General features: G+C 35.2%; 1 protein-coding gene across 1 annotated transcript; it reads left to right on the top strand.

The window, feature by feature from the left end:
• The first annotated feature begins 2,257 nt into the window (after positions 1 to 2,257).
• LOC142161587 (putative xyloglucan endotransglucosylase/hydrolase protein 30) lies at positions 2,258 to 5,339 on the top strand. Its single transcript, XM_075257381.1, has 4 exons — positions 2,258 to 2,516; positions 2,739 to 2,839; positions 2,947 to 3,155; positions 4,660 to 5,339. Exons 1-4 carry the CDS (start codon positions 2,333 to 2,335, stop codon positions 5,186 to 5,188), a joined length of 1,023 nt encoding a protein of 340 aa, XP_075113482.1. The 5' UTR covers positions 2,258 to 2,332; the 3' UTR covers positions 5,189 to 5,339.
• The last annotated feature ends 21,098 nt before the right edge of the window (positions 5,340 to 26,437 follow it).

Here is a 26,437-nt window from a genome sequence, read left to right as displayed (position 1 = left end):
ATTAGTCACAACTTAGCATTGTGAGCACCCCAAATCGTATATCATTTGAACTATTGGAAACTACACCATGAGGACTATAAATTTTCTCTTAAAAATGACCAAATTCCTTCTATATAAAGAGGTTTACCTTCTTAAAACGGGTGAAATTCAAAAATAGCCAGATTTACAAATGATCATTCAAAAATAGCCACAGTTTCAAAAGTAATTGAAATTTAGTCACCTTCATGTAAAGATAAATTAATCTGAACAAAAACATTGTTCAAAATCCAGAAAAATACTCTAATATAATATACTGGAACTCCAGTATAATATACTGGTACACCGATCTCCAGTATATTATGCTGGAACTTTCCGTGTTGCAGCAAAATAGTTGTTATTTTTCAATGACTTTGCAAACGCTGACTATTTTTAAATGACCAGTCCGAAAACTGGCTAGCCCGTACTATTTTTACTCCTAAAATTGAATTACGTCTCACACAGCCCAACCTCGGGTCAGGGACTTAGGGTCGATCCTTATGTTGGTATTCACTAGCCATATTGGGCACCAATAAATTACAATTACTCATCTATAAAGGAATAAAAGCTTGGAACTTCAAATTTAATTAAAAGAGGGGTCAATATATATTGTTAAATTAATATAATAACTCGAAAGAGGGATTCTTCTAGATCATTTTCACTTTATCAGTGGTCCTAACTATTTGTTCAAAGCTTAAGATCCAAGTTTAGCCTCCTTTTGTTCTTCTATTCATATTTGTACTAACTCTTTGCAATTCTGACCTTATAAAACTCTGTCTTATTTTAGAATTCTGACCTTTCTTTGTCCTAAAATGACAACTGTCACTAAAAGGATTGAATTTCCTCTCTTTCTTTTTTCCCCCATTACAGAAGAAAGGAAAGAAAAAAAATTCTTAATTTTGAATAAAGTTCAACAAGTTTAAGCTAATGTTTTGTTAATAATTGACAAAAAAACATTTTCTGGCATATGAAATCCAGTGGCAGTTAGTTGCATGGAGTTGATTGCCTGGACACGTGGACAGACTGTTATCGTACGCATCATGAACTTAATCAGACTTCATTATTTCAATTTCTAATAATCTATATATAAGTAGCTTTTTTTTAATTAAGAAAAGATAAGTTCACCAATATTGACAATTAACTAGTTGCATTAATATTAGGCTTTTAAGACCTAACCCACATGCTATGTCCAGGGGCAATCCCGTCAGCTTAAAATACAGCAAGGTATAGAACCTGCTTTTCCTCTATTCTGGTTTTTTCATATGCAGTTTAAAAAAGAAAAGAAGAAAAGAACTCTCTTCTCTCACACACATACACAAGGTCAAGCTAGTGTGCCGGTTACGTATTTGGCATAATTCAAACCATATATTTATCTTTAGAAATTCATTAAATATATATATATATATATATATATATATTATTTATTTAGAATTCGATAATTTTGAAATAACTAAACAATAACTTTTAGATTTTTGTTCAAATATAAGTGCTATTCTTATGTTGCTAAGGCTATGAGTTTGTGAACAGGGCGGATGTAGTGTGTTACCAATGGATTCAATTGAATTCATAACTTTTGACGCAGAGTAACAATTTTTATATATAAAAATGAAAATTATAAAATAGTAAATATAAACCCATAACTTTAAAAATATAATGAATTCAATGCTAAAACCCTTACAAGTTGAACTCATAGAATTTATATTCTGGCATCCCTTCTAACGTCCACGCATCCAATCGATTATAGTGATGTGTGACGTATTATACACTTGCAAAGGTATCCTAACTGATTGATATTATTTAGCCTTTTTTTAGAAATCAGAAATATATGCATTTCAATATCTTGCTGGATAATTAGCAACTAACGACTATGGAAACGTTATGATAAGTAAATCATGACTCAAAAACCAAAATCCATTCTCCTTTAATTTTTCACCCAGTGTTTGCTATCTGTTGTCCGATAAAATTTAAATTCGCGACGAAAAGTTTTATATTAAGATAAAGTGTTCCCTAAAAATCGTGATTCCATACCTAAAGCTCGAACCCGTAATTTCTAATTAATGATAGATAAATACTTACCACTCTACTACAACCTTTATTGGTCATTGGTCCATTCTCCTAAAATGCTTTTATATATTTCCATGGATACCCTCCAACTAAGCCTTCTCCATAATATTAAAATAATTTATCCCAAACCACTACCCCCCTCTCTCTCTCTCAGCACATATAAAAACACACACTATATATATAGATAGTGGCATCAGAAAGTACAGAAAAAACAGAGAAAGCTAACACAAAAGGAATAGTGAGGAAACAAAAGATGGATTTCATCAGAAAGAAGATATGTCTGTCTGTCTTCTTGTTTTTCCATGTCTGGTTTAGTACAGCCCTTAATGTCTCCACCATACCTTTTAGCGATGGCTTCAGCCATCTCTTTGGCGAAGGAAACATTCTTCATGCTACTGATGATAAGAGCCTTCAACTTCATCTCAACCAACGCACTGGTAAAAATATGTATATTCAACCTGTGTGTGTTTGACACGACATAATTTATTTTTTTGCTGAAGAACTTCTTGAAAATATTTATGTTCTCCATAAAGAATACGTAAATATATATATGTATAACCATCCTATTCTTCTTCTTTGTTCTTCTTCCAACGGTTTTTTTAACATACCAATATGTGTCTAAATTTATTTCCCTTTTTTATTATTAAAATCTTTTACAGGTTCAGGATTCAAGTCGTCTGACCTCTACACCCATGGTTTCTTCAGTGCTAAGATAAAATTGCCATCAGATTATACTGCAGGGATCGTTGTTGCCTTCTATGTATGTATCTCTACTGTTTTTTTTTTTTTCCTTCATTCGTATATAGTAGTTTTAATACGATTGCGTGTATATATATATATTTATTTATTTATTTGCTTTATTGCTAGACGACGAATGGTGATTTATTTACAAAAACACATGATGAACTGGATTTTGAGTTTCTGGGAAATATAAGAGGAAAAGCATGGAGATTTCAGACAAATATGTATGGAAATGGAAGCACAAGTAGAGGAAGAGAAGAACGATATTATCTTTGGTTTGACCCTTCTAAAGAATTTCATCGTTACAGTATCCTGTGGACCATCAAAAACATCATGTGAGTTTTCTTTCTTCAATTCTAAGAAAAGTACAAACATCATATCTTGCTTTTACCAACGCGGTTCGTTGAATTTTAGTACAAATTAATTTGTGGCCGCTTTTGATATTTGACCATTTCACAATTACAGTTCCTTTTCTAGAAAGAAATATGCTACACAACTTACATATGCTAACACATGTATAATATGTTAAGTATATTATAAATAGAGTTTAACTTTTATATATTTACTGATATTTTAAGATTTTTTGCACCATTTAGCCGTCCATATTCATTGTTTATTTTTTCTAGTCATATACGTAGTTTATATATTGATTATATATAATTACACACGTATAATACATAAATTAAGCATATATATTATCTTCACCGGCTATTTTTAATTTAAGCGATTGGATTATGTGGGTTAATTCTTCGAAATAATCACCTAAAAATAATGACAAATAACCTCTTAAAACATATTAAATTACACTGATAAAATTGAAAAAGAAACTATTCGTACTCTCATAATTCAACTTGGATAAGTTTCAAAATGATTTGGGGCATAGAATCTCATAAATGTGAAATTTGTTGCTATGTGCAAATACCGTAGATATAAGTTAAAGTCCTATAAATATTAGGAATTTATGATCGAAAATCTGGAAACTAAAACAAAATAATAGATCATTTCAGGTAATTATTAGGTATCAGAAAAATAGAAATAGAAATATAAAATTAGGAAAATTGAAAGTTCAGGGAGATATTACCAATTAATAATATGCTTTTTGAATATTGACAACGTAAGGTGCGACTTTCCTTTTTTCTTTTACGTGATGAATTTGCACTTGACTGGTTCAATGAATCTATTCATTTAACTTGTCAAATAGTTTATCTGATTTATTAAATGGACGACGTATAGCTGAACTGAAAAGTTTGATGTTCCGTGATCAAATTGTAGATAACCTAATTAATAATCTCCAATATTAATTAAAGTAACTTATTAACAAATGACAATTACGTCTATCAATTTCAAGTTCTTAAATGATGATTTGACAATTTAATTTGCTTATTTTTTTCCCTCTTTGGATGTGAACATGAGTTTGGATTATCAGTTTATCATATACAAAACATATGGCTATAATATTTTTTAGAAGATAATATCAAAAAGGAAAACACGCAGAAACAAACAATAGGAGACGTTCAGAATTTTCTTTCTAAAACCTCTTCAAGATACTCCAACCAATAATCTGCTAGAATTAGTTTAACCACTTTGTATTACATTGAATTAACTAACATAAATTATTTCTCACTAGAAAAAAGAGAGATAAATATAGTTTAACCACTTTGTATTACATTGAATTGACTAACATATATTATTTCTAATTAGAAAAGTTACATATAACCTAATCCACATTAAAGTAATTAAATGGATAGATACTAAGAGATATCTTTTGATATTGAGCCAACTCAATTATTGATAATTTTTAATTATTTTTTTTTTCTTTTAAATTTTATTTGAGAACAGATTTTATATAGATGATGTTCCAATTAGAGAAATTGTACGTAATGATGCAATGGGAGGAGACTATCCATCAAAACCAATGGGATTATATGCAACAATATGGGATGCTTCAGATTGGGCTACTTCAGGAGGCAAATATAAAACAAATTACAAGTATGCACCATTTATAGCTGAATTCACTGATTTAGTATTAAATGGATGTGCAATGGATCCATTGGAACAAGTAGTAAACAACCCTAGTTGTGACGAGAAAGATGATGAACTTCAAAAGGCAGATTTTTCAAGGATTACACCAAGACAAAGAATGGCTATGAAAAGATTTAGGTCAAAATATATGTATTATTCTTATTGTTACGATTCTTTGAGATATTCAGTGCCACCACCAGAATGCGAGATAGATCACGTTGAACAACAACATTTCAAAGAGACGGGGAGGTTGAAATTTAACAAACACGGCCACCATCGTCATGCAAAGAGAACAAGAAGTCAAGTTCTTGATGCTAGGAACCATGGAAATCAGGATGAAGAGTGATTTTTGTTTACCATTGTTGTGTATAGATATATAAAAGGAGGATTGTATTTTTTGCTAGAGTGGAGGGTGGAAAAATGATGATAAAATTATGTTAGTATGACAATATAATGATTGAGTTATTGTATATAAATAAAAGGGGCTATTACCAAGATCTTTTGTGATATGACAGCCGAGCTTTAAATTATGTATATTAAATATTACTAGAGGCTCTATATATACTATTCTATTCTTTAAACTAGTTCGTCTGGTGAAGATTCGACAAATATATTAACTTTTTTTATCCAAAATAAATAAGGGGACGTTGAATTTTTTCTTCGGAAAGCTCCTTCTTGAGTTCCATTCACTTTGCAATATATGGGGTATCATAAAATATAATATGATCTTATAAACTTCAATGTATCATATTTCACGAAGTATTTTCTTTTTGTAAAGGGAGATGATTTGTTCATCCTTATAAGGTGATCATAAAGTAGTTTCAACTAATTGGTCGAATTTTTAATATTAGACCAGTATATATGTTTTAATTTTCTGCAAGATTGTTGTTCACTTCTTACTTACATTCTTAATAGTTCAACATGATAACTCTAAGGTTAGAGATTCCAATTCCCATGGTCCCAAAGTTAGGCCCTTTTGATTTTCAAACTTCATTAGGGTTGGCATGTTTTGACATAGAGAAAAACATTACTCATTACAAATGATAATAACTTGTTAATTTTTTATTTGCTCGTACTCAAAATATATATAGTGGTAATTACTTAGTATAATTGATACTTCAATTTGTATCATACATGTAAAGAGTTCGATTCTTACAAGACCCTCTCTTCATTGCGTACCGAGCTTTCGTTCCTATCCAAAAACTTTTAGAATAAAGTAAAAGAAGAAGAAATTTTTTTTTTTTAGAAAAGGAAAAAAAAAAGAACCTCTTGCTATTATCGTCACGTCTTCTTTGCATATTATCAAGTAATAACTGATAATTTAGATGGAAAGAATTGGGAGCCCATCCATTCTCGTGCGTGGCACTAAAACGGACGTAAAAAAAGAGAAAATTGAAGGCACAAAATAGCGCAGTGAAGCAAAGACACGGATCGCTTCGCGAAATGGAAGAATTTCAATAGCTGAATCTGCGTCCATGAGCGCGCGACGCGCGAAGGCAGATGCGGATTCCCAGCTTATCCCATCTGAAGTTGGATTGAAAAATTCCACCCCTCATCAACCCTAAGTGATATAAATACATCCTAAAATACAAACTTTGGAGGAGGAGACACTACTTTAGGGTTATAATACATCTTTGAAGGCAAGAACAAGCAAGACGGAAGATTCGGAAACGAGTTTTTATCATTCTTCTTCCCTTTTTCTATTATTGGTGATAAATTCTTATATTGTAGTTGTAAAAACAATTATGAATAGCTAAACTCTTTATTCTAGGATTGATGGAACCTCTTGGAGGATAAATTTTTGTTGCGTTTAATATAAGTTTGCCATTGGATTTTCTCTACTTGTTCAACTACGTGATTTGTGGTTGATTGAAGGGCCCTCAATCGTCTATGCCTATTTAGTGTGTATTACTTGGAAAAGGGTACATATTTAGGTAGTTGTTAAACAACCTCACTCCTAACGTATATGAGGGATCAATACGGAGGGTTTAAAGGTGAGATTAGGAATAGCGAAACCTTGGTGCGACCTTAGTGAGCGGTAAACTAGTGTCAGCTAGCGTAGTTCGGAAGAACATGTCTAGTAAATTATTGTAGTTGCTCGGAAGATAATTACGACATCTAAAGTGCTCACGACCGGTAGAGAGTATCTAGGCAAATTTATAGGAGACGTAGCAGGGAGGATTCCGATAAGAGGGGAAATCTTAACCAGACCTTTCCAATCTTGTCTATAATATTTGCTTTGTTAGTAATAAAATTACAGCTTTTTAATTACTTTGCTTTTAATTAGTAAATACTCAACTCATTATTCAATATTTCTGGAAATTGATTACTTGAATTCTTGTGAAACTAGAAGTTGTGATTAGTAGGTTAATTTCCTGTGCGATTCGATTCCGGACTTGTAAACCGAATTATATTTGCAATGATCGCTTAGTCCTTTTATAAGGCATAGTTGGACGTGATCAACAACCATAAGCATTGGGCATGCAAAGGTAAAATTTTCATGTGGCGCCCAGTTTTGCGCCATTTATTGAATTTGTGTATACACTATTTAAAAAAAGTTTAACTAGTACTTAATTTTTGGATAACTTTAGATATATACACTTTTCTCTCATTCTTTACTATTGTTTTCTTCTTCTTTGTGCTTAGAGTTTCTTCTTTTTCTTCTTCTTAGCTGCAAAATGAGTTTGTTAAATTTATTTTTGTTTTTATAATTTGATGATTGAATTTTGTTCTTTATGATATTTGAAAGTTATATTTCAAATTTGAGCCCATTTGGAGTAGATTTGAGTATTGAATCGTGTATTACATTGTTGAAATTCAAAGAACAAGTATATGTTTCAGAACTTAAGATTCAAAATCTGAAGTTGCATTCAATAGATTGAACTACTTACGATTTGAATTTCTGAAGTTGCATTTGAAAGATATAATAACTTTAGATTTGATTTATAAAATTGCATTGAAGAGCATATGTTGGGCTTAGACGACCCAAAGATATTTTTAATATGGTGTGATATTGTTCGATTTGGGCCAAACCCGTACGGTTTTTCCCCAAAAGGCCTCACATCATTAAGAGTATCTAACTCTTTATAAGTAGCTTTTTTTTCCTACTTTCTATGTGGGACTTTGTTCACACACACCCAACAGCGGGTATAACTTCAATAGTGGACCCAAAAATGAGTATATATGAAAATGTTCCATGCGGAGCCAACAAATGTATTTTTCATCTCTCCACTGTGATTTAGAATGCTTCGCTTAAGAAATAAAGTAAAAGAAGATCATGAAGAATCATGGTAGTTTTTACAGTTTCATATAGACGTCTAAAACGGATAAAATATTATTGCGCCCAATGCCTTTTAATGTTTTTACTGACGGGTCATATTAGCTGTAAAAAAAGTCACAATTCAAATAGTTTTACCAGTGATTTCTTGGCTACCGCTACCTAATCAAACTGTTCTATTTCTTCATTCTATTTTGATTCATTCAATATCTTCAATATATGTCTTCTTACCTGCACCCCATGAACATTTCACATATGATGCAGACATTGGTTAAGGTGAATTTACTATCCACCAAAAAAAGAAATCTTTACACAAATAGCTGATCAGATTTACTGGTTACTTTTCCTAGCTGGTATATATAGATTATACAGGGTTACACAAATTTTATACATAAATTATACATATATATTACATATCCGTCGGTTATATTTAGTTTATGTAATTTGGTGAATGACTAGTTAGGTTAATTCTTTTAAACAAAAACGAAAAGTCTCTCAATAATGGGCTTTGATATGACTATAGAGTTGCAATAAAATTCAAATCCCACCTAATACAAATGCAATGCAATTATTGGTGACTTATAAAATGAGTACATGTTTTGAGTAAAAATTACACGGGGCACCCTATTTGGTCGCCCCTTTTTAACCAGTACCCCCTTTATTTTTTTATTTGCATCCATACCCATTTTTTTTTGTTAAAAGCGTTTTATAAAGATGATTTTGCCCTTCTTTAGTAAAAGACTACTTTCTCTCCAAGTATACAGTATTTTCTCTATTGTCTTTCTCTCTCTCTCTCTCTTTCTTCACGTTTTTGAATTGTTCTTCTTTGAAATCAAACGGTTTTCGTCATTGCATTCTTCTTGATCTTGCAACTGTTTGTTCCTCAACAACATTACGTATAATCATAGGTACAATTTTAATAGTTGCTTTTGCGCATTGCATTAACTTTGTATGGGGTTTTATTTTAGTATTATTTTTATGATTTAATTTTTGGGTTTTTTGTTGATAGTCATCTTAGTTGAATCGTTTACTTTTTTAATTTGTGGTTAAATAGTTTCCTAAGGTTTACTTTGATTCATGCATTAGTTTTGTAGGTTTTACTTTTACGATTGTACTTTTAGGTTTTTAGAAACTGTATTTGTATTTTTGATGAAAATTCTATATATTCTTCAGTGATTTTTGGAGATGTTAAAATTTTGAGAGTTAAAAAGATGATCCTATTAAAGTGTGAAGTTTATAATACTTCAAGGATGTCACGACCCAAACCGATGGGCCGCGACGGGTATCTGGTACCTTACTCAATCGAGCACCAACATAACGTATCTTTTCATGCCACACTATCATAGATAACTGAGCGGGAAGGTTGCCTTGAGATACGTAGAATATAACATGTGATACCAACTTATACATAAGACATGCGGGCCTATAAGACCAAAATAACCACTCGTATACAGAACATATGCCGACAAGGCCATACAATATTTTACGTACATGACAACTGTCTACAAGCCTCTAAGAATACATAATTTTTATAAAGGTCGGGACAGAGTCCCGCCATACCTAACAATACACATCTAAATCATACTAACCAAACAAGAAACTACGAAGTAAATGGAGCGCACCAATATCTTCTGCTGAGCTGATAGCCTACTTGGAGGGCTCTTGACCTATCTATCGGGACATGCGGACATGAAATGCAGTGTTCCCAGGCAAAAGGACGTCAGTACGACTAAAGTACCGAGTATGTAAGATACATAAATAAGTACATAACAGACATGGAAGAAATATAGAGTAAATGACTCAACCTGTAAGTCTGGATAACTCTGTAATTCATGAAATAATTATAGTGTCATGCATATGCATATGAATGTCATGTCGTGTATAGGTACATATTTTATAACATCATCAGGCCTCTAAGGGCATCCCATCATATCATCTCGGCTACTGTGGGCAAAATCATCAACGTATACCAGCTGATCAGGTGGTGGTGCGTATATAACGCCATAACCTTTCCCATATATATATATATATATATATATATATATATATATATATATATATATATATATATACACACACACATACACACACAGCATATATAATGTCATCTGGTCATGGGTCAATGTGCATGTATAAATGCATGAAATGCATATGAAATAAATTAATAAAATCTCTCGGTACGTCATAAGACCATTATGCCTCTGATTAATATCATGAAATAAACTTTACCAACTTATGTATTTTTGAGACCCATGAACAGATGATAGAATAATGTGACACATGGGAAATCAAGAACATAAGCATCTCTAGTATTTCTATGAATAGAGTCATTTATGGAAGTTGTGCATTTGCTTATTTCGTTCGTGTCGTATAGATCATGCCAAAAAGAAAGAAGGGATAACCTTAATATACCTTAGTTGATCCTCTTGATAATCCCTCTAGCACACGTTAATTGCGATGAATCACGTAACGACAAGATCGAATTTGGGAATAATCCATATGATGTTCTTGGAAAAGGTTGCATCGTACTTCTTTAGAACCGCAAAATTTTACATTGCTACAGTTCTAATAATTCTCGTTGGATTTTTTGTGTAGGAATTGGTTGAAGAATTATGTTGTCAGTGTAGTGTTTAGAAATGAATCATGTAAAATCACATTGTAATGTTGGAAGTGAAGAAACCATGTCTGATTGTTAGAAATGAAAATGTTAGGAATGAAATATGTAACGACATGACTGGTCGTTTTAAGCAATTGTGTCCAGTTTGGCAGTTTAAGGTTACGGGCAGCTTCATATTATGTGTATAGACTTGGTGCATGGTTTATTTCAGTTAACGGATGATTCAGAGTCAAATTGGAAGAAGGAAACTAGTTTTGGAAGTTTAAACAGTGAGAATTTGATGGGAATTGGACTTTTGAGTAAACAGCCCCGGAATGGGTCGTGGGTGATCTCAACAGCTTTGTATGGTAATTTTGGACTTAGGCGCGTGTCCGAATTCGGATTTGGAGGTCCGTAGGGTAATTTGAGGCGTTTTGGCGAAAGTTGGAAAAGTTAAAATTTGGAAAATGGAGAGGTTTGACTCATAGTTGACTTTTGTGATATCAGGGTCAAAATACAATTCTGAGAGTTGGAACATATCCGTTATGTTATTTTGGACTTGTTTGCAAAATTTGGCGTCATTCCGGGTTGATTTGATAGGTTTCGGCACGAGTTTTGGAAGTTGGAAGGTTTGAAAGTTCCTAAGTTCGATTCTTGGTGTGATTCATCGTTTCGGCATTGTTTGATGTGATTTGTGACCTCGAGCGAGTCCTTGTTAGGTTATATGACTTGTTTGTGTGTTTGGACGGGGTCCCGGGGCTTCAGGTGTGTTCTGAGTGGGCTACGGGTCACTTTCCCATTGTTTGGACTGTTGTATTCTGCTTCTGGTATTCCTTCTCCGCGATCGCGAACAGCCTTTCGCGTTCGCGATGTGTTGTTGCTGGTCGCCTCATTTTCCTTCTTCGAGTTCGCTTAACATGCCTTGTGTTCGCGAAGCTCTGCCTTATCCTTCATCGCGTTCGCGTCCCCCTCACGCATTCGCGTAGTTATGCCGCTCCATTCTTCGCGTTCGCGTACTAGTTCACGCGTTTGCGAAGAGCAATCTCTAGGCCATAATATTTTCCTTCTTCGCGTTCGCGTGCATGTTGTCGCATTCGCGAAGCACAATTGGGAAACCTTCCTTTTTCTTCTTCGCGGATGCGATACTTTCTCTGCGTTCGCGATGCTTTAAGAACTGGGCAGAATAAATAGTACTATACTTCGAGGGTTTGTCATTTTCACCATTTTTGGAGTTATAGAGCTCGGTTTTGGGCGATTCCTTGTGGTTTTTCAAGCAAAACAATTGGGTAAGTGTTCTTCACCTAGAATTGATTATATACCATGAATTTGTCTTCATTTTTATCATTTAATTTGTGATTTGGGTTGAGGAAAATGTTGATTTTCGAAGAAAATTCCTAAAATGAAAAATCATGATTTGTGGGGTCAAATGGTATCGGAATTTAATAAATTTTGTATGGTTGAACTCATATTAGGATGGGTATCCGGATTTTGTAAAATTTGTCAGGTTCCGAGGCGCGGGCCCGGGGGTCGAATTTTGGACCGATTTTTGGATTTTGTTAAAGATTGAGACTTTATGATCCGGAATAGTTTCTTATGTGTTTTATTTGTGCTTTGAAGTAATTTTGTTAGATTTGAGCCGTCCGGAGGTCTTTTACTCGAGAAGTGCCTTTTAGAATATCGATTTGTCGTCTTTGAAGTAAGTATCTTGCCTAACCTTGTATGGGGGACTCCCCCTTAGGATTTGAGTCTTCTATGCTAATTGTAGTCCGTGCATACGAGGTGACGAATTTGTGCTCGGACTTATTTGTGAAAAATTTACTCTAGGATTTTTAGGTCCTTATGTTCATTATGTGGAAAGTATCATATTATGATTGGGTTTAATAATTGTTTAAATTGTCTCTATATGCTCCATATGATGTTGTTAGCTTTCCTCTAATCCTTATGTGTTACATTGACCCTTAATTGCCTTAATTGAAGTGATTGCCTTCCTTATTGTTTTGATACTTCTTGATTGTGAGTTCCTCTATGACTTCGTGCAAATAGGTTACATGTCCAATTGTTGTGGTTACCGGTATAGTTATCATGTGCTTATTATGTCTTGTTGTTTTGCTGAGGTTATCGTGCTTCTTGGTTTTTCCGTGACCCTTATTATGTACCTGCTGTTTCCCTTGCCAGGATATTGTTGTTATACTATTGTTCCCTTGCCGGGATATTGTTGTTATGCTATTGTTCCCTTGCCGGGATATTGTTATTATACTATTGTTCCCTTGCTGAGATATTGTTGTTGTGCTATTGTTCCCTTGTCGGGATATTATTATTATACTATTGTTCCCTTGCCCGGATATTATTGTTATACTATTGTTCCCTTGCCGGGATTCTTTTGTGATTGGTGTTGATTTGTATATTATATGGGATCAGGTTGCACGCCACAACAATATTATATGGGATCAGGTTGCAGGCCGCAACAAGGAGTAATAAGGCTGGACAGGTGGGGTTGGGTTGCACGCTGCAACATCATTATATGATTTGGATCGGGTTGCACGCCGCAATAATATTATATGATTTGGATCGGGCTGCACGCCACAACATTATTATATGATTTGGATTGGGTTGCACGCCACAATAATATTATATGATTTGGATTGGGTTGCACGCCGCGACATCATTATATGATTTGGATCGGGTTGCATACCGCAACAATAGTATATGATTTGGACCGGGTTGCACGCCACAACATCACTATATGATTTGGATCGGGTTGCACGCCGCAACAGTACTATATGATTGGGACCGGGTTGCACGCCGCAACAAGAAAGAATAAAAGTGAATATTAATTCTTATGATGAAAACGAGAGTAAAAGCACGAAGGGTGATGCCGTATACTTTCTGCTGTTGTGTTTATTTGTTGTTATCAATTCAAATGTTTAAACTGTTTAAATTCCTTTATTGCTGTGATCCTTTGTGTTAGAACCCACAATGTTTTCAATACATCACCGTATATATATATATATACACACACACACATTCTAATACTTCAAACTTCAATAATTGTTACATCCTTAATTCAATTAGTTTCTCAATTATATCCCCTTAAACCGTTTGAGGGTGTATTTTTCTTAAAAAGGAAGTTTTACTAAGTTTTAAGTTATTAACTCTCATTTAAAGGTAATAATCCATTCGATGTTGTATTTTAAATTAAAAGGGGTACTTTCTTTACTCAAAGGATTTCAAAAAAAAACAACATCATCTTTTCCCGTGGCTTTCCTAATTAGCTTAGAAATTATAATTTTACTTATATTAGGTAAATGAGATTTCTTGGATATATTGAGTGCATTGTATGGACATTATGTATTTTATAACATGTGAATTTTGTTGTTAAAAGTTGGATGGAAAAATATGGGGGCACAATGTGCCATGTGTGCTGAAGCTTCGGAAGTTGAGATTATGATATGAGAAATCGAGGGTTGAGATGGTTGGGATTGTGTACTGGACATGATGTGATTGATTGAGTTGGCATTGCCTTATTTATTTGGATACATTCTTAGCTGTCTCTGCTCCTGTTATGTCACTGTTGATTTACTTGGTTATCTGATTTACCTGTTTATCTGATTTACTTGGTTATTACTACCCGTGTTCTCCTTTTATTGTTCCTACTGTTTGTATTTTGATTTCTCTCCGCTGTTGGTATTACCTTGTTATCTTTATTTCGATATTTTATTATCATATCCTGTTCATTTCATTTGACTAGTAGGTGTTTTGATTGTTCCTAGTCACTACTCCGCCGAGGTTAGTCTTGATACTTACTGGGCACCGCCGTGGTGTGCTCATACTACACTTTTGTATATTTTTGTGTATAGATCCAGGTATTGATCGATAGTAACTGTACGGATCGACGCGGTGGAGACTCACAGTAACCTGTTGCTGCGTTTGCAGGCCTCGGAGTCACCTTCATTTGTATTTACATTTCATGTGATTCCTTCTCGTTCTGGAATAGTGTTGTGTTTGTTTTATATAACTACTCTTAGAAAGACTTATGACTTATACCACCGGTTTTGGGAATTATGATTTATTAAAAGTTATTTAATTTGAAGTCAGTAAATGTTAATGTTATTTTACTAAATGTTAGACTTACCTAGTTTAGAGACTAGGTGCCATCACGACTCATTCGGAGGGATTTTGAGTCATGACAAAATGTCTTGTATTCAAAATCCTAGAGATGATGTTATTACTTTGCCACCTACCAAAAGCTCAAGATTTTAGAAATGAGGTGTTGTGTAATTAAAACATTATTTTGCCACCTAATCATAAATGACCAAGAGTCATTTGTCTAATATGTGGCTTGCTGCCATATTTTTTTAGGGGGAGAGGTGTGTTTAATCATATCTTATAATTTATTATTTAATTAGGAAATGTCCCGTTACCTGATAATTAACCAATTACCCACATGATTAGGAATTATCTCAAACTACTTAAAATACTACTCACTTTTAATACCCTTTGTACACCTTACTATTATAGTCAACCTTTAACGAAACTCATTTTCTTCTATTTGCTTACCTTCTCTCCATCACGAATTTACTCATCATGTGTTTGAAATAGCATAATGCTTATAATCTCAAGAAAATCTCATCCCCGAGTCTACGTCAATTAACTGAAGACGAAACTTTAACATACGGAAATACGGGATGTAACAAAGGATAACTTAATTCTAGGAGCTGAAGTTTTATTTTGTGTTTTGTGTAAGTAAAGTATGTTTTGTATGCAGTTTTTGTTATATTCTTTATGAACTTCAGCATTATTGGAATTGAATTTGTTTTCTGTATTTGTAAAAATTACAACATGTTTTGTCTGAAGTTTTTGTTTTTAATGGATGAACTTGCAATATTCTTTAGAGCTGAAGTTTTGTTCTGTATTTGCTGAACTTCAACATTCTTAGAGCTGAAGTTAGAAGGCTTTAAAATATAACTTAAGCCAAATTGTGTTGAAGTTTTAACTGATTTTTTGATAATGTTATGAAGTTATTTTTCCTACCTTTAATTTTTTTTGAACAGTTGGCATCTACGAAATCAAAAGAATCTAAAGATCCTAAAGTACCTAGAATATGCAAAGGTCCTTCAGTCCTTGTTGCTCTATTTACAAAACCAGGGGAGAGATATTATGAGTTTCGAGATTGGTTTAGCTGTCGTGCTTACTGGAAGGGGAACCACGATTCTAAGAATTTAATTGCATCTTTCTTGACTCTTGCACAACAGGATAAGCTGAATAATGGTACATTTCAGTATATTATGGCTATGGAGAATTTTCATTGCAGCATGAAGTTAGTTCATTGTTCGATTCTTTCTTGCGTATTCACCAATGATCTAGACTCCATTAGCTTCAAGATTTTTGGCTATGATGTGTCATTCAGCCTTGAAGACTTTCATATTATATACGGTTTGAGGATCACAACACATAATATTGAAAAACAATTAAACGAGAGAGCAAGATTCTGAAGCGGATTTTTGGGAAGTCTAAGGATATGACCTTGAAGGACATTCGAGAGTATATGACCCTGAATAAAATTAAAAAGGATGATGTGAATTTCAAACACGTATGCGAGAGTGATAAAGATGTTGTGAACCTTATGGAAATTCTTGTTGTGGAGTCTATTTTGTTTGGAAGAAAGAATGAATCGACTGTGTTGGAGGAGTATGCAGCTATTGTTGAAGATGATAAGGCTTGTGCTGATTATCCTTGGAGTAATGTGTCACGACCCAATTCCATTATAGGCCGTGATTGCACCCAACACCATTGTTATGTAAACCAATACTGATCGAACTGGTGGTTTCCCGTAATAAATACATTACTAAGTGGATAAAATTTTACATTTGTTAAAAAAATGATTTAGAAATTACCAATGTGACAAAATTAAACGAAAGCAATGAGTACAAGCTGTAGTCATGTAAACAATACCAAAATCATAAGTCTACTAGCATATTTGCCAAGATCTAGTATCATAAGTATGTGGGCAATCTAGTAAAATATACAAAAGAGTACTAGTCTACTGTCTGAAAAGAAATAGACAGAAAAATACAACATAAAGAAGACTCCAGCTGCTGCAGAATGGCTTAGGAGGCAGCTCACCGTGAAGACTCGGAATGTGTATCAAAGCTATGAGCCGGACTGGTGACTAGATGCACCTGCCTCAAACCCTGTACAATTAAGTAGAGAAGTGTAGTATGAGTACATAAAAATATGTACCCAATAAATATCTAGTCTAACCTCGAAGAAGTAGTGATGAAGGGTCGACTTCCACACTTACTAAGGGCCAACAATATAATAATATGAAATTCAAATTTAAGCATGGTATATAGAGATAACAATAAAACTCAGAACAAGAAATAACTGAACAATTCTTTCATCATGTTTAAGAACCCAAGTCTTTTCCTTCATTTAAAACATATAATCACCCAAACAATGAATTTATAACAATTATAAAAGGGATTTCCAGTTCTATTAACACATGAATTCTACCGAGGACGTTCGGCCCGATCTAACATAAATGTAAATTGTACACTACCGAGGGTCGAATGGCACGAACCATAAATGCATCTATTAAAACTTGCTGAGGCGAACAACCCGCTCCCATGAGAGTAGAAGAAAGAATTACCCCGCTTACAAAATATACTTGTGAAGCGGTCAATACAAATTTTATCAATAAAACACAACTCTTCCTTGATTCTTTTCAAAATAAAGACAATTCAACTTGAAGCTTTTAAGCTCTTAAAATCCTCAACTTAGTTCCATTTGATAAAATCAACAAGTACAATCAAATAACAGTATCCAAAAGCATGGTGTAAGCCTAAAACTACCCGGACATAAACAAGAATTGTAGCTATTTGCGGACTCTCGTCACTTCGTGCGTATGTGTCCCCCATAAATAACCTGTGACGACCCGGCCGACCGTCTTAAGAATTTATGCCCCGATCCCCTATTAACTACTTTTTCTGTGTTTATTTCTGCTATTTTGATTTGCTGGGATATTCGGTTTTGAGTTTCGGAGAGTTTTGGACACTTAGTCCCTAAATGAGAGCTTAAGTGTTGGAAAGTTGACCACAATCAGAACAGTATGAATATGGCCTCAGAATAGAAATCCGATGGTTCCGTTAGCTCCGTTGAGTAATTTTGGGATTAGGAGCGTGTTCGGATTGTGTTTTGGAGGTCCGTAGCTAATTTAGGCTTGAAATGCCGAAAGTTGAATTTTTAAAGTTTCCGGTTCGATAGTGAGATTTTGATCCGAGGGTTGGAATGGAATTCTGGAAGTTGGAGTAGTTCCGTAGTGTTGAATGTGATGTGTGTGCAAAATTTTAGGTTATTCGGACGAGCTTTGATAGACTTTTTGATCGAAAGCGTATTTTTAGAGTTTTTGGAATTCTTAGGCTTGAATCCGATGAAAAATAGGTGTTTTGATGTCGTTTTGAGCGTTCCGAAGGTTGGAACAAGTTTAAATGAAGTTATGGTATATGTTGGTAGGTTTGGTTGAGGTCCCGGGGGCCTCAGGATAATTTCGGATGGTTGATGAGAAGTTTTTTTGAGTTGGAGTCGCAACTTTAGCTGTTATTCTGTCATAACCGCACTTGCGAGTATGGGACCGCAGGTGCGGAGCCATAGAAGCGGCGGATCAACAACAGAAGTGGAATTGGGGGAGTTCAGCAGAGACCGCAGAAGCGGTAGAGTCTCCGCATGACCGATACCGCATCTGCGGAAGGGGAGTCACAGATGCGGAAGATGGGTTTAAGTGAAAAGTCGCAGATGTGACAAGTGTTCCGCAAAAGCGGGATCGTAGATGCGGTAACAACTGGGCAAAAATATGAAATTTCGACGGTTTGGTTTCAAAAGTTGGAAATTCGATTTGGAGCTCGAGAGAGAGCGATTTTGAGAGGAAATTGAAGAGGAGATCATTGGGTAATAATTCTTAAACTCTTTCTAGTTATATTCCATCAATCTATAGTTAGTTTCATCATTTAATTTCGGATTGGAGATGAAAATTGGGGAAAAATTGGAAGAAAGTTCTTAGACCTAGAATTTGACTTTTGATTGGGAATTTGACCTTAGATTTGGATAATTTTGGTATGCATGAACTCGTGAGAGTATGAGGATTCTGAAAATATAAATTTTACCCGATTCCGAGACGTGGGCCCGAGGGGCATTTTGGTTATTTTTTCTATTTTTGCGTATTAGCTTAAAAATTCTTTGTAGAATTAGTTACTTGAAGTGTTATTTACATTATACAATTGAATTGAATGGATTTGGGCCATTTGGAGTCGAGTACTCGTGGCAAGAACATGGTCTCGGGTTGATTATTGAGCCGGTTCGAGGTAAATGGCTTGCCTAACCTTGTGTGGGGGACCTTCCCCTTAGGATTTGGTATTATTGTTAATTGAAATGCCTTGTACGTGAGGTGACGAGTGCGTACTTGTGCTAATTGTTGAAAATCCGGTTTTCGTTAAGCACTTACTAGTAGGTTTCCTTTCCTGTTTATATTACTTGCACTTTAAGCCTGTTGTTAGCTTAGAAAAGCATGTCTAAGTGATTTAATTGCTTTATTTGCTCAAACTGTTTTACCTAAATTCTGTGCAACATGCTAGACTAGAATTACCTGTTTGTCTTAATATGAAACTGACATTTGCTGAATATATTTCCATGTTGCTGCTGTGTATTTACATTTGGGACTACGGATGTGGGATTCCGGTGGTAGATCCCCCTTGCCTATTTATTTGGGACTACGGATGTGGGATTCCAGTAGACCCCCCTCAACAGTTATATGGAACTACGGGAATGCACATAGTAGATTCTCCCAGTACTGGGTATTTACATTTGGGGACTACGGAATGGGATTCTGGTAGATCCCCGACGCATTATGAGTTGGATTACAGGACGACACCCGGGAGATCCACTGGACATTTACATTTGGGGGCTACAGGACGGTATCTTGGTAGACCCCTGGTTGCTATCTCTGTGTTGAGTTGTGTTCCCTCGGTGATTATTTTGCCTCTGTTCTAGTTGTTGTTGCTCTTTCTATTCTATGTTATTTTTTACTGTTGCACTTAATTATATTGTCTTGTTCTACACTGTTATACTTTTTATTTTATTTAACCTCAGTAGGGCCCTGACTTTCCTCGTCACTACCCGACCGAGGTTAGGCTACTTACTGAGTACCACTGTGGTGTAATCATGCCCTTTCTGCGCATGTGTTTCATGTGCAGATCCAGGTACTTTCACTCAGTCTTATCATCATTGAGGCGAGACGCTTCTGTAGAGACTTCGAGGTATATCTGCCGCGTCCGCAGACCGAGAAATCCCTTTCTATCTTTCTGTAATAGTATAACCCTTCAATACTTCCCTTTTGTTAGACATTTCTGGAGTTAGAGATTCTTATGTATCTCTTAGCTTGTGATTCATGGGTTTCCGGGTCTTGGAGATATGTATTGGTTTCAGAGAGTTAAATGTTGTGTATGCCGAGCGACACTTTTAAACACTGTTTTATTATTTTAATTCTGTTTTAAATTGTTTTACTTCCGCAAATTGGTTTATCTTTCGCAATTTAGGCTTACCTAGTCGTAAGGACTAGGTGCCATCACGATGGTTCACGGAGGGCGAACCGGGGTCGTGACATAACCACACTTTATAATAAATTTCACATATGAGGTAAATTCCTTCTTACAAGGTTAGAAAAGAGACTTACCTCATCTCAGAGCCTACTTTCCATATCAAGAATGTGCTCAAACCTCCAAATTTGATGCCAAACGACTTGAAACTAATCAAAACATTACATAAACTAATCAATCTATGCTCAAAGTTTATATCCTTACTATTAAAGTGATTACCCATCCCAAAATGCAAGATTCCTAAAATTCACCCCCGGCCCACGTGCTCGGATTTCGGAAATTTTTGAAAAACGTTGTTACCCATAACCTTTGGAACATATTATATGATTTTCACTAAGTTTCATAATTAATTTTGTGGTCAAATCTCATTTACATCAAAAACCTAGGTTTTCCTCTAAACCCTTGATTTTCACTAATTTTACACGTTAATCTACCCATAGTTTATGTATTTAACTCACATTTGGTTGAAATTACTTACCTCCAAAAGCTAGGTGAAAATCCCTCTCAAGAAGCTCCAAAAATCGCCCAATGAGTGAGTGAAATGTGTAAAAATTGGTCTAAGTCCAGTATTAAAGTCAAAGGGCCGCATCTGCGCCCTCGCTTCTACGGACAAGAGTCCACTTTTTCATAAATTCCTGGGCCGGTTGGGGCCGCTTCTACGGGTATTTTACCGCTTCTGTGGAGGAGGGGCCGCACATGCGGAATTTTGTCTGCCCTCTCTTGGCCGTATCTACGAGACTTGGGCCGCACCTACGAGCTCGCACATGCGGCTGGCCAACCGCAGTTGCGGTTTTGATAGATCTGGGAAGCTTCAGCTCCCAAAATGGTCTGAGCCTCGTCCGATCGACTCTCGCCTTCCCCCCTCCCCCACCCGAATATACCCACAAGTCTGGAATCATAAAATGGACTCGCTCGGACTCTCAGAATGCCTGAAATCACTTTAATACTAATAATCGCATCCCAAAACCAATTGAATCAAACTTAAGAACATCAAGTTCTTCAATTTACTTCCAATGCGCCGAAACGTACTTGAACTAATCAGAATGACACCAAATTTTTGTGTGCAAGTCTTAAATGACATTACAGAACTATTCACGATCTCGAATTTCCGTTCGGACCCCGATATCACCAAAACCCGCTCCAAACCAAATTTAAAGAACTTTCAAAACCTTCAAGAATCAACTTTCACTATTAGGCGCCGAAACACTCTCGGGTCATCCAAAACCCTATCCGAACATACGCACAAGTACGAAATCATCATACGAATCTATTGGAACCGTCAAATCCTGATTCCGAGGCCGTTTACTCAAAATGTTGACTGAAGTCAAACTTGGCCTTTTAAGCCAACCTTAAGGAACCAAGTGTCAAATTTCAACCCAAACTCTTCCAAATCCCGAACCAACCATCCCCGCAAGTCATAAATCAGTAAAAGCAAGTACAAAAAGTCTCATTTAGGGGAATGGGGTTCTAGAAAGTAAAACAGCCGGTCGAGTCGTTACATAATGCGTCTTATGAGAAGCTCATTACCTCAATGAAACATGCTTTGGACAACCAGGACAAAAATAATCCAACTGAGTATACTGTAGGTGAATTTCCATATCAATTATGTATTTGGTTCTATGAGCGCTTCCCAGATATTCGGGACAAATATTAAAAGAGGACGACTTCCTTGATGCCCCTCAGGTTCCCATAATGTTACGTTATGTATCTTTAGGAGAGCTTAAATTTAATGAACTTCATGAAGATTACTTCAGTAATCATGGTGTAAGTTATTGTTCTTTATTGTTCCTTTTTTCCCTATAGTTTTGTTAATATGTTGACGTATCGGTTTTATTTTATTTTTCATAATATACTTTTTTGTATTAAACAGAAATATCGGACATTTAGGATATTGGATATAATTCCTACCGAAGAGGAATTGAATTCAATGCCTTTAATTGGACAATTATCATGCTGCCGCATTCGTTCAAAGGTGCTGAATCATGTTCCTTCAACTGGTGAATCACCACATAGTTGGAGTCGATCAAAAGAAACCAATCAAACTCCTGTAATTGGAGAATCACCTCGTACCCAGAGTCATTCTAATCGTTCTACAACGGCGTTTGATAATGAATTAGTCAGCACAATATGTGTCACAACCCAAAATACACCAGTCGTGATGGCACCTATCCTAATCCGCTAGGTAAGCCAATTAACAATTATCCAGTTTCATTTAACTTAATAAAACAATTAAATAAGAGAATTATCTAAATCTTATACATTTCCCAAGGACTGGTAGTACAAATCATGAGCTTCTACGAATGGAGTTTACAAAGCAACAATGGAACAATTACACAGTCTATTTAAAAAGTACATAAACAGAATTTTATAGTCTAAGGCTACTGTGAACAAGAGGCAGCTACATCAGGAACACGGGAACACCTTCAAATCCATCAACCAACGAACGTAGCAACACCAGCATTCGGGATCTGCATGCACTGTGTAGGAAGTGCAGTATGAGTACAACCGACCTCATGTACTCAAAAAGTAACAAACCTAACCTCAGGTTAAAAGCAGTGACAAGCTAACACAGGATCGGGTCCAAAGCCAATATTTCCACAATAGTTCATAACAACATAAATGCAAGTATAAAAGAGATATCTCAAAAGTAAAATACTCAGCTCGTTCACAGTTCCAGAAAATGGTCATGCTTTTCAAATATCCGAGTGAAAGAAAATCCCAGATCTCTTACCAAAAACGCCAAACGTACGAGTAAGTTTGAAAATTGTAATTTTCCAAATATCCTTTCCACAATAAATGAAATGTTTCATTTTCTTTCCAAATAACAAGTATAAAGTGCCTCTCCATACCCATATATCAATGTATATAATAAGTCATGAATGATGTAATAATATATAGCATGAGGAAGAATGCATCTCTATGCCTGTATGTCATGTATGCATGCGAATGCCATGTATCTCAGAGATGAAACATGTACTCACACTCTCAGAGTACTCAATTTCATTACCTTGCATCCTCTCTTACTTAGCTCAATACTCAAGACATTAAATTACTCAGTGCTGTATAATAACTGCTGCGGCGTGCAGCCCGATCTATATATATATAGTCGATTGTGCTCACTGGGGGTGTACAGACTCCGGAGGGGCTCCTACAGCCAAAGCGCTATATTGCTGCGATGTGCAACCCAACCCAATATCGTTGCGGCATGCAGACCGATCCATTTATCGCTGCAGCGTGCAGCCCGATCCATATATCTATCTATAAAATTTATTTTTATCCATATATATATATATATATATATATATATATATATATATATATATATATATATATATATATTCCTCGAAATCAGGCCCTCGGCCTCACTCAATCATCACTCTCTCCAGTCTCGCTCACAGGCTCAAAATGTCATGAAACTAGTCCGACAACAATGATATGATGCATCAACAACAACAACCGAGACTGAGATACGATACGAATGCATGAATATGAATAAGTACAAAATATCAATGGAAATCAATGAGATGACAGCAAGAAATAGCCACTATGGGTAAAAGAAATATCAACATAAAGCCTATACATGATATTTAGCATGATTGACAGCTCAATTACTTTATCACATGACGAAAACACAAATATCAACAAAATAGGGCCACTATACAAGGCCATGGTAACAACAGAGTCCCATTTCACAGGGTGCACGCCCACACGCCCGTCACCTAGCATGTGCTTCACCTCAATACCAATCACATAACACGTAGTTCAGGGTTTTATACCCTCAGTACTAAGCTTAGAAGAGTTACTTATCTTAAACAAGCCAATTCTGACACCGAGCAAGCCAAACGATGTTCCAAGAATCCCATCACGCACGTCCTGACCTACGAATGGCTCGAAACTAATCAAAAACAACTCAAATAAATCAAACAATGCTAAAAGAACCAATATCAATCGAAAAAGGTCGAATCTTTAATCAAAAGCCCAAAACCGGCCAAAAAATCCAACCCGGGCCCACACCTCGAAACCCGACAAAACTCACAAAATACATCAACCCATTCAATTACGAGTTTAACCATACTAGTTTCACTCAAATCCGACTCCAAATCGGTGTTCAAAACTCAAAAATTCATATTATGAAACTTTAGGCCAAAACCCCCAATATCTTCTTTAAAATTCATCAACCAAAAGCTAAAATCGAAGATAGATTCATGAAATATAACCAAAATTGAGTAGATAACACTTACCCCAATTCATATGCTAAAAAGCGCCTCGAAAAATTGCACGATTTCAAGCTCCCCAACTCAAAATATGTTAAATGCATAAAACCCTCGTTTTAACACTGTTCTGCCTCGTTTCTTATGCCAAAAGATCTCGAAACTTACTTTTGATACCTCCAATGAATTCCTTGTGAAATTCTAGTCAAGTTAGGCTCTTGGATCACTCCATTTGACCTTATATTAAAGGAGATATATTGGTTTCAATATTTGGAAATAGTGCAGATTTTTAAATACGCAGCAGTGACAATTTCGTAATTAATCTGAAAAATCTGGCAACCCAATTCTTAGTAAAATAACGATAAAATCCTCATACGATGTCCAAATTTGACGATTCTTTTTGCTATTCCTCCGTAATTACGATACAGATGCTTCAATAAAACAAAAATCAGAGCTTATTTGTTCAATGTGGTACCATTTATGCTTGAAAAAACGACATCAAAGCATAAGAAAAACAAGCACAACACAATCCAAACCTATCCGAAACTCACCTGAGCCCCTCGGGACCTCGTCTAATCATACCAAAAAGTTCCATATTAGAATACGAACCTACTCGAGGCCTCAAAACACACATAACAATATCAAAATGACGAAATGCACCTTATATTAAACTTAATAAACTTTCGACTTCCAAAAACTCACGTCGAAACATATCAAATCAACTCGGAATGAACCCAAATTTTGCATACAAGTCCTAATACATCATACAGAGCTAATCGTTCCCCCAAACTACCGATTGAAGTAAAAATACTTAAAACGACTGGTCGGGTCGTTACATTCTCCCCCACTTAAAAATACATTCGTCCTCGAACGTGCCCAAAGTTGTTTCAAAAGCCATCAAATTGCCGTATAACCTTACTATGCACATACTTGGGGTGATCCCACGTCACTCTATCCTATATAGATCTGATAGCACAACATGACTGAAATTTCTTAATCCAACCTAGCCCATTAGCCTTCGAATCCAATTTCCACATCCCACTACAAAAAGACAATGAATTTGCGGCGGTTATATCTTGCGTATTACAACGGTCTATAACTGCCACTAGGAAAATTAATGGCGGTTAGTGAAAATGCCAAAATCGAAGGCACCACAAAGTTGATATGGCAGTTTTCTAAAATCTATCGCAATTGAATATAACATAAAGTGGCGGTTTTATGTGTTTAAACTAGCGGTTTCAACTCGCCCCAATTATATATTGCTGTGGCGGTCAAAACCGTCATAATTATCCTCACAGTCCATCCAGTAGTTTATCTTCAATTTATAATTCTTTTTTATATTTTTTACATTTCATTTCACACCATGTCCTACGCTATTAAACTTATATATTACTTTATAATAGTTTTGACACAAATATAAGGGGAAGATCAACTAAATAAATAATTCATCATATATAAAAAGTAAGCATTTCAAAATTACATCATAAAATGTAACTAAATTTCAAGGAGTAATATTTTACATTCCACGAGGAAAATAATTCTGGCAAATCCTAAACTTATTCTTTGTTATTTCCATATGGTGTACTTTTTGGATTGTCAGGTGATGATGTAATTTTGCTACATTCAGTGCCTACAAAATAAATCGAAACAACAAGCAATAAGTTACTCAAAAGGATCAAGATACAAACATATATGTGTATATATATACACACTAGTTACAATTCTCGAGCATAATAGCATCAACAATCTCCATATAAAGCATCAGCTGTTATAACTAAGTGTTGTAACTGAAAACATAAATGAATTTTCTTACCAAGAACTAAGTGTTGTAACTGAAAACATAAAAGAATTTTCAGCAGCAGAG

This window comes from Nicotiana tabacum, chromosome 7 (genome assembly GCF_000715075.1).
Source record: "Nicotiana tabacum cultivar K326 chromosome 7, ASM71507v2, whole genome shotgun sequence".
In the NCBI taxonomy this organism is placed as follows: domain Eukaryota; kingdom Viridiplantae; phylum Streptophyta; class Magnoliopsida; order Solanales; family Solanaceae; genus Nicotiana; species Nicotiana tabacum.
This window is presented reverse-complemented; position numbering and strand designations above follow the sequence as displayed.

Coding starts and splice junctions, on each gene's coding strand:
- LOC142161587 (XM_075257381.1), top strand. CDS start 2,333: ATGGATTTCATCAGAAAGAAGATATGTCTGTCTGTCTTCTTGTTTTTC. Junction 2,517..2,738: donor TCATCTCAACCAACGCACTG/GTAAAAATATGT, acceptor AATCTTTTACAG/GTTCAGGATTCAAGTCGTCT. Junction 2,840..2,946: donor GGATCGTTGTTGCCTTCTAT/GTATGTATCTCT, acceptor CTTTATTGCTAG/ACGACGAATGGTGATTTATT.